The 10,323-nt window shown below is 36.3% G+C and overlaps 1 protein-coding gene across 1 annotated transcript in view; it reads right to left on the bottom strand.

Annotated features, from left to right (window-relative positions):
- Nucleotides 1–356: 356 nt before the first annotated feature.
- LOC134790361 (sodium/potassium-transporting ATPase subunit beta-2-like) overlaps nt 357–10,323 on the bottom strand; it is a 34,560-nt gene continuing 24,593 nt past the window's right edge. Inside the window, exons 9-14 of the mRNA XM_063761130.1 lie at nt 8,730–8,780; nt 5,241–5,357; nt 3,983–4,161; nt 2,735–2,824; nt 1,972–2,158; nt 357–505 (exon numbers count right to left, since the gene is read on the bottom strand). Coding sequence (XP_063617200.1) covers nt 405–505; nt 1,972–2,158; nt 2,735–2,824; nt 3,983–4,161; nt 5,241–5,357; nt 8,730–8,780 — 725 coding nt within the window. The 3' untranslated portion in view covers nt 357–404. The remainder of the gene's footprint in view (nt 506–1,971; nt 2,159–2,734; nt 2,825–3,982; nt 4,162–5,240; nt 5,358–8,729; nt 8,781–10,323) is intronic.

The raw sequence follows: 10,323 nt of genomic DNA, 5'->3' as shown, positions 1-10,323 counted from the left end.
CCTGCCTCCTTGTCTGTGTATGACTTATCATACGCAGACAAGGTCAGGTCAAGACCGAATTTTTAGTCATCTTTTTGCATTTTTTGCGATGATTTTTACTGCTCTTTACAGCACAACCGAAGTTTGAACCCACCACACACATGTGTGGCTTTTCATCAGAGAAGGATCCTTAGGCTCCATGTGAAAGGTCAAGAAAGCCACATATGAAAGGAAACAAGACACGGCCTACGTTATACGTGAGATAACCCCTCGGGCGACAAGGTAATCATGCAGCCGCGAGGCGGCAAGTTTTTAATATTCAAAATGGCGGCCGCCGCATGCGCGGTTATCGAGAGCGTCCATTTTGAGGCATCTTGCCGCACGAGGGTATAAATATGGCGACTCCCTTCTTTGGTGTTCTGTATCTAGCTGTCCACCTTCAGCTGGAAGCGGGCCGCGACCTGCTCGCCGCCCTCGACGATGTTCTTGGCCCACGCCTTGCATACCACGTTGATAGCCGTGTCCACTGTAATGGTTAATTTGATTATTAGAGATGCTGTTTAAAATTAGAAATAAATTTTTCATATCTCATGCTCTGAAAGTGGGTCGTTGTTGTTCTAAAAGGTGCGCAGAAAGTGATACGTTTATGCTCTAGCGCAGAAAAGTGGTGTACTCTTCTGCGTCCCCGTCCCACGAACAACTGGGTGGAAACAAAATAGAAAAATAGTGTCTTTATTTCCTCGCCTGGAACAATTGGTCATTGTTTAATTTTACTAATCCCACTTTGATCCTTTTTTTTATAAAAAATGATGTAAGTAAATTGTTAAAAACAAAAGATTCTTGATTTCTTTCGTTGAATTCTATTTACTCGATTTCATAAGGCGGGAACCAAAAGGAATACACCAAAAATATTTTTTTAAATCTTACACTCACTTACGGTGAGCAAAGGCAGAATCTTGTACAGCCACAGTTAAACGTTTGTACTTGGTTTGTACGATATTAAATTGGTTTTTAATGTTATTTAGCACTATATTCATGAAAATAAAATAAAATACAACTAAAAATTTCTTATATTATTAATTAAATTGTTATTTAATATTTAAAATACTTTTATTATGTTATTAGGTGGTGCGGCGCACCAGGCTCGCGGTGCGGTCCGGTAGTCTGTTGTGGCTTTTAGAACGAAAAAGTATAAAATTAAAAAGTAAGAAGCAATCCCGCTGATTTTCATACTATAATCAGCTATAATGAACAAATAATTTTAAAATTACTGCAGTTTGTTAAAAAAATGTGTGTTTTCGTAAATATTGCAATCTAAATGATTTTCGCTAGGGGTTATTAATCTTCACACATGTAAAGTCTCCGATTGCAAGTAAGTCCTAAGGAAAAGTCATGGCCGTAGTTCTATTAGGTACTTCAATTACTGATTTTGCGAAATACCCTTGTCTTGTTTGGTTTCCTCGCATTCGATATGAAAAGTAGAGTGTTTAACTCGGGTGAAAGGCACCATTTCCGTCTCGGACTATTGACGCTCTCACTGCGTTCGAGCGCCAAACTACCTCGACAGAAATGGGTGCCTTTCAACCCTTGGTTAACAATCTACTATTTTAATGGTTGGCGCGTAGTCTATTCCTCATTATAAAATGTACCGCCACTTGTGTTGCGTTCAGAATTAACAATATGTATTCCAATAACATAATAAATACTTTTAACAAGAAATGTAACTCACATAACACCAAGCTAAGTTGGCAGCAATTTTGATGATGAAATTTCTATGAAATTATGGCCCATAAATGGCATACTTGATCTTTCCAGGATCAAAATATCATCAATTCTAGTGAGTATTCACTTGATAACAGTGGGATGAAAAAGAGAATTTCGCAGATCTCGATATCGGGGATGTTTTCTGTCTCAACATGCACTAAAAGTAACACGTAAATACTGATTCATTTTACTCATTTTTTATCTGTTAAGTAATTGTTGTAGACTTACAAGCAGGGTTCTCGAACATCACGACGACCAGCGGGCTGAGGTAGGGCTCCTTGGTGTAAGGGAAGTAGTAGGAGGGGAAGCCGTGGGCAGGACTGGGAATGTACTGCATGGAGCCAATGTTGTTCTTGTCAGCTTCGGAGACACCCTCGCAGGACACCCACACTTCGTTCATGTCGAGTTGGCCGGACTGAGAAAGAAAATTATAACTATTATAAGTCAAATAATATATATAATATATATTATATATATAATATATATAATATATATATATATATATATATATACCAATCTTCAATATATCAATTTAAGGGGCGTTCCACAAAAAGGTCTAACATGTATGTCAGGGACGTGACAGCCTACCTTACAGCGTGGCAGCTACGTCCCTTAATATCATGTACAAATCTGAGAAATCTATATTTTAGCTATATCCTTATATGATGACCGTTGAATTTAAAGCTAGTTTATGCCAAATATCGGCTTCTTAACTTTATCGGAAGTGTTAAGTTTAAATATTTTCACATTTAAGAGCTCTTTCCCACTGACGTACCTATTGTTTTTTGCGGGTACGGTTTTCTGCGGGATCCCGTTTGCGTATGTATGTAGTATGCGTGCAGTATCCCGCAAACAGAATGCTCGTGTGAACGTTACTATAGTAGCTCGTATACTACTAAAACGGGATCCTGCAGAAAACCGTACCCGCAAAAAACTGGACGTCGGTGGGAAAAGAGCTCTAAGTCTTTTGTTTTTGACGAAATAAACGCACCTTCGGTTTGATGGCCTGTTTCAAGTCAAGAGGCATGGTTGCGGGCAGGCTGTCCGTGGTATTGTAAGGGTTGGGCTTCCAGTTTGAAACCTGAAATCAAGCAAAATAAAAATAATTATGGCTTCCTCAGCTGAAAGCCTCAAGCGCCGCAAATATGTCGCTCTGGGAAGCAGCTACATAATTGCGGCGTTTGGTATCGAAACATTGGGGCCATGGGGGCCAAGTGAACGTCGACTGTACAAAAAAGACTTGTCAGCGCGCCTAATAGAGGCTTCTGGTGACCAGAGGGCTGGCCACTATTTCGCCCAGCGAATTAGTATCGCCATACAGCGGGTACAAAATACATACAGCGGGGGAATATTTTGACGGCGATCTGGGCCAAATTTTTTATCTGTAGGTTTTTAAGTTTTATTATTTATGTTTGTTTATTTCTTTTTTTATTTTTATCAATAAAATTCAGCAAAATATACACGTTATTTAACTGAATATCTCGGAGAGGACGAGAGAGATCCTGTAACTATATGTATACAGTATATACAGTATAAGTATACCGATGTGCCGTTGGAAAGTTGCCAAAATCGGAAAATTTGCACATGGAAAGATTTCGAAGACTTAATTCTTATAAATATTTGTACAGCCATGGAAAATATCCATTTAAGAAAAACCCCTCGTGCACGAGTCCGACTTACACTTGGACGGTTTTTATTCAGTTTTTAGGGTTCCTTACCTCAAAAGGAAAAAACGGACCCTTATAGGATCACTCGTGTTTCTGTCTGTCTGTCTGTCCGTCTGTCACAGCCTATTTTCTCGGAAACTACTGGACTAATTAAGTTGAAATTTGGTACACATATGTAAATTAGTGACCCAAAGACGGACATGTAAAGTAAATAAATGAATTTTAAACATGGGGGCCACTTTTGGGGGTAAATGAGAAAATTAAAAAATGAAGTTTTTCAAACTATATTGTGTTACATGTCGAATGAAAGAGCTCATTTTGAGAATTTCAAATATAATTTTTTTATAATTTTAAAATATATAGGTTAGAAGTTATTTAAGAAAACAGCCAAAAAATTACCATTCCCCCTTTTATCTCCGAAACTACTGGGTCAAAAATTATGAAAAAAATATACACAAAATAGTTCTTACCCATAGATGACAGGAAAACCTATAAGAAATGTGCAGTCAAGCGTGAGTCGGACTTGATGTACTTGGAACGCGAGTCCAACTCGCACTTGTTTGCTTGCTTACCTTATTAAGTTTCAAGAAGACACAGGGCTTGCCGTTCTGGTAGTTGTACTTGTTCGCGGCAGTACAAGGGAAGAACAGGTTAATATCCACGTCGCACACCTGGTCTGGGCTTATCTTGGTGTTATAATCACACTTGACGAGTTTACCCGCGTTGCTTCCCGTGCGTATCTTATTGTATTCTGAAAATATATAAAGGTTTTATTAAACTACGTTTGGCATTTTATAAAGGTTACAATTCTACAGGTCTAAAGCAGTAATTAATACTATCTAAAACGCCTCTCGCCATTATGGGTCAAGCGCCCTTATGCCACGAGATTAGCTCTCGACTACCCTCAAAAAGGGAGGGCGGAGATGTGGCTCCGGCGGTCCAGATTGTGCTCTGTTTCAACCTACCTGTAGCACTCAGTTCGAGTTTGGTATCATTTTTGTATAACTTGGGGACGAGGACTGCCTAGTTTGAAGTGATATTTTTCAGAATAAAGATAGAACGGGCTAAATGTCCAATTAATATTTAGTGCAAATCGCCCCACAAATGAGTGACAAAATTAGAGTTAGACCAAGAAAAGTCTGTAGCGATTTTGATAGCCCACGCAGTGCAAGTGTTATTTTAAACGTCAAACTTCTATGAAATTATGATGTCGAAATAACACTTGCACTGCGTGGGCTATCTAAATCGCTGTAGACTTCTCTTGGTCTAACTCTATTATACTATAGCGTCATTCGGAAAGAGAAGAGTCGTAGAATGTATTGGGCCTAGGGTTACCAGATACAAATTTAGAATTTCCTGACAAAATTCCTGATTTCCGAATATTTTTCCTGACATTCATATTTTTGACGACGGGGGAGGGAGGGGGGGTCTAGCCGTCAACGCGGTACGATTCGATTTCTAAAATATCTATGTATGTATGCTTGAGTAAAGATTTGTTCATTAATAATTACGAAGTTATTGATAAGTTGAGTGGATCTCAATTTATTATTTTTTACAATGTTTTTGGATTAATTTAATTAAATAAAAAGGTACTTAATAAAAAAAGACTATCAATTCAAAAAATTCCTGACATTTTCGTGTTCCGTCCCCATTCCTGACAAAAGGCCAAAATTCCTGATATGTCAGGAAAATTCCTGTCATCTGGTAACCCTAATTGGGCCCTATACATTTCACGACTCTTCTCTATCCGCACTTTAAAGTTTTTAAACTTTTGTGTATTTTTTTTTTTACTTATATGACGGCACAGTGCGCGACCATTTCGGTACTTACCACTAAGGGTGTCATTGATCCGACGTACCCACGGCAGATAGCTGCTATTGTCGCTGACTTTATACGCGATCTTTGGCTCCTTGGACCCGTCAGCGCCCCGCGGCCATACCTCCAACGCTGTTAAATCACACAACATATAAAATAAATAAATGATATTAAGGGTATTCTTGGACAAATCGATGTAGTTCCACAGCTAATTGCTTGTATTCGTTTTTTGTGCAGGTTTAGGTGTGGTTAAATTTTAATCTCCACTTTTAATCATAAAGATTTCTATAAACCCTATTTTCAGTGTTTTCTAGCTATTGAAACTAACCGGAGCGTGACTGAGAATAATAAAGCCTAGGTGGGTTATTAAATAGTGTGATATATCAGCTAATAACTCAGAAAAAAAGTGCTATAATTTAATGTATTGATCAAAACTACAAATCTCATAAGTAACATAGGACAGGTCGATTAACGAATTCTGGCTTGAATGGGATGAATTAGTGAATTTAAATATCTATGTGTGTAACAGAAAAAAGATAAACCAATAAAATGGCGACTAACTCTGGCTATATACCAATACATACGTGTGTCAGTCACATACAGGGGGAAAATTATCTTTGCACCACTGCTAATTTCCCGGGATTCATAAGTTCAAAAAAGTGGCCACCCTACTCGCCTGATCTAAATCCAATGGATTGTAGTTTGCGGTCCATCTTAGAGACAAGGGCATGTGGTACTAAACACAAAAGTGTAAACGCTCTAAAAGCAACACTTACCAAAGAATGGGACAAAATATCCTTGAAGGAGCTGCGGCATTTCGTTGAAAATTTTAACAAACGTTTGCGTTTGTGTATCAAAGCGAAAGGAGGCTATTTTGATGACAATTAATTTTTGTTGCATAAAAAGAGTTTAGTTTTTATTTTTAACTTATTTTGTACTAGTTAATACGTAAGTATTTAATAAAATAATTAGAAAAAACGTTGTCAACGTATTTTTGGGCCAACCTTTAATGACAGACATAATTTATTTCGTTCATTCCATTCGTGCCAACTTTCGTGAAGCGACCCTTGAATATTTTACTTTTTAATATAATTATAGTACATTATTGTGCAACGTGGGGGGTAAGTGAAATATTGTATGAGACTATATATTCACGACAGCCGCAGGCTGGAGTGAATTAAACACTCGAGTAACAATATTCTTACCCCTGGAGTTACACACAATGTTTTTCATCACACTTGCGAAGAAAAAAACTAAAATTTAAGCGAAATCATTCTTAAATACGGTAACATTTCAAACGTCCGCCATATTTTGGCAGGTTAGGATTTTTCTCAGAATCCATAACTCCCGCGGGAACAATATATAATAGGCCATTGTCCTTCAGTACACCTGCATGAAATAAGATATTTTTCGAGCAAGTGTGATGAAAAGTTTATATCTTACGACAACGCACTTCCATGCATGTGACTTTAAAACAAACTTTAAATTATTGTAACATAATGGAACCAATTAAATAAATGAAGACTAATTACAGTTATTAACCATGAACATTATTTCATTAGCTATTAAGAAGTATGTTGAACGTGAGAAAATTAAACTCTAAATCCATTTATTGTATTTCAAACCTCCATTATTACGAGTATTATTTGATGAATCGTGCAAATATTGTAAGTTATTGAAACAGACAAACACATACCTGGATTTTCCACTTCCGTAACAAACAAACAACTTTGTAAAATATATCATAAATAAACAAAGTTACGCTTTTACTTTTACCTACTTAAAATAAATACCTAATACTTCATTTAATTACCTACTTAAATATTTTAGGATAATTGTATACAAATCGACCTAGTCTCGGCTTCGGTAAACTCAATATAGCTTGCGTATAATATATGTTGTTCCTACTAGACATAACACAGAAACATAATACTATACCGGGTGTGGCCTGTAACAGGAGCAATATAGGTACTTAACTGTACTCAAACTGACCTCTAAATTTTGTTCACCGACTTGTGTTTTGATAATGAATACTACCTAAACTTTTAAGATTATTCTAAGACGCAATGTATTGCGAATTTTGTTATGTTTCAAGCATAACAAGCAACGTCAATTACACTGATGATCTCAGAGCATAGAATATGATATATTGAAAATAATAATATTTAATTTGTGTGAAAAAATTATTATGATGTTCAAAAGATTTTGAACAAACGTTTTACTGTTTGAGGAGTACAATCTGTTTTGTTTATTTTCTCGTGTTACATGAGACACTCGTATTTGGAATAAGCACGCAAATAAATGCCCTTGCCTTTTTGCCTTTACCTACTGGGACTTGAATCCAATAGCAGCAGCTCTTGTGAAAAAGGGTACAAGTGTTATATGGAACATATACCCTTTTTCGTCTGAGCTGCGACTTGTACCCCTTTTCACAAGAGACAGATACGGATCAATACTGTCTAGCCTACAAGGCTGCTAAAATACGCAAAGTATCTACGCGTATTTTATATGAGTCATACATATACCTACCTACAATATTTAGGTACGCGCGGACGAGATGTACTCACTTTGAAGGTCAAAAAGTCAATTTCAAGCGTACAAAAACGCCGAGAAAACAGGAAATGGTTTAAATTACTATTTTTTATATATTTTTTATCAAGCAGATGGTTCAAAATTATTTTCTTTGTCTTGTTTTTTGTCCCCAAAATATGTGACGGAGTGGAGCTTTTTGTATGGAGTGAAATTTAATTGTTTTAATTTTTCTCAAGAGAATTATAATCTACCGCTAGAAAGACATGCAAATAGCACTTAACTTATTTTATTTATTTCATAAACGACACAAAATAAAAGCGTGACAGAGTGGTCAGAACTAAGACAACGAAAAGAATTTCGACGATACGTCTGCAAGCGATTTTACAAATTTTTTAATTGAAGGAAATTGCTATCTTTTGGAACGCCGTTCCAATCGCTCTTAACCAACTAAGCCATCGAAGCTTACCCGAAGCGTGCGAATTTTTCATTCCTTTCTTTTGTTTACATGCCTTATTCCATCTGTTCAATATGTTTGTCCAATGTGTATTGCGTCTCACATTTTGCTTTAATGAGAGAGTGAGACGCAATGGCATTGAACAACGAAATTGGACAGGTGGAATACCACCCTTAGAGAAGCGCATACCGACTCCTACCGTAAGAATGTTGTGTTCCTTTAATAAAAAAACCGGACAAGTGCGAGTCGGACTCGCCCACCGAGGGTTCCGTACTTTTTAGTATTTGTTGTTAGGTATAGCGGCAACAGAAATACATCATCTGTGAAAATTTCAACTGTCTAGCTATCACGGTTCGTGAGATACAGCCTGGTGACAGACGGACGGACGGACGGACCGACGGACGGAAAGCGGAGTCTAGGGTCCCGTTTTAGCCTTTGGGTACGGAACCCTAAAAATCGACATATTAGGTCGATAAGTAAAAACGACTGCGGTTTAAAGTAATAAGTAGTTAACTCACCAACTTTATCAGATCGCAACAAGAGACCAAGCAGGATCCCCAGCAAAGCTCCTGTAATGATAAATAGATAAATTATTTAACATTTCATATCAAAAATCGTGGTTTCAAACCGAAAGAATCGTTCTAAAAAAATGAAAAAGACGAAAAAAAAGGTAACATTATCGGTCAGGATCCTAATTCTACATCAGACAAGAGTTTAATAATGTACCTAATGAAAGTGAACAAGCCAATAGTATAGGAAATGTTTTTCGGATATAGGTGAATATGGTATCGATGCATTCAGTATAATGCCCTGAATAGGGATTGCAAACCGGATTGATTTTCAATCCGGCCGGATCCGGTTAGGTATAAGGATATTAAAGTTAATTAAATGACATATTTTTCAAGTTTTATGCGTTATATGAGAAACAAAGGGTATTTTTACAAATGTATTCATAAAACAACAATTTAAAGTTAATAAGAAATAACTTTTTAACAATAAATTATTAACTTTTTTGTAGGATATTATTTTATGATTAAATAACCAAGATACATTGATAAAATTTCAGTTTATTCATTTCAAATACCTACCAACAAATTATTACTACGTGCTAACAACTATTTTCTTTAGTCGAAACACTGCAATCAGTAATATTCAGTAAAACTATGGAGCTTACAATATGAAATTCCAATATTTTTTACAGGTAAAACCACTTATACTTTGGTCGATTTTCAGTTAAATCGAAAACCTATAGGTATTTAATATTATTTTGTGGCTGGTAGATATATTTTATGTAAAGTAAAGCCGAATCTAATAGATATATAGGTGTAAATGCATTCCTGAGGGATATATACCAAAGTGTATTTCTACAGGCAAAACCTATTAAGTGCGCGACTATTTCGTTTTAATCCTGTTTTTATCGTGAATTATTGACCACAACCTGAATCTTTTGCATGATTTGGTAGTAAACTAGATAAAGTTATGCTTAGGAATTTATAAATACAGTGTAATTTTATTCATATTTTTACATAGAAAAAAACATCCAAACATTCAATTGTCATTATCTCAAAGCACTTAATAGGTATTTGCAGTAATAGGACGAAATAAATAAATAATTCATGAATAAATATTTGGGGACAATTTTATACAGATCGACCTACTCGTAGCCCCAAACCAAGTAAAGCTTGTAATATGGGTACTAGCTAGCTCTAGGTAGTACTACTAGGCGACGATATAATCATATCATCGATCATAAGAGCTTGTTGCTAGGCCTACATGAATAAAGTAAATTTTGTTTGAGAACAAATATCTGTGTTCATCACACAAATAAATGCCCTTACCGGTATTCAAACCCAGAACCATCGGCTTCATAGGCAGGGTCACTTTCGGTCACTACTCACTAGGCCAGACCGGTCGTTACAAATGCCTTCCATGGCATCTCCATCCTTTAATTTTTACTTCTAATTATTTAAGTAATCGTCGTATCGTGCCGATTCGTGCCACCAACATGAGAGAAGAGGAAACCCTCTTCTGTTCTCAATCATCGTCATATTAAATATCTTCATAATTTACTAAATTTTGATTTTTTTATTCGTTCTTTATTCTGTTTAACTT

This window comes from Cydia splendana, chromosome 5, assembly GCF_910591565.1.
Source record: "Cydia splendana chromosome 5, ilCydSple1.2, whole genome shotgun sequence".
Lineage (NCBI taxonomy): Eukaryota > Metazoa > Arthropoda > Insecta > Lepidoptera > Tortricidae > Cydia > Cydia splendana.
The sequence above is the reverse complement of the archived record's forward strand: the minus strand, read 5'-3'. Positions and strand labels throughout refer to the sequence as shown.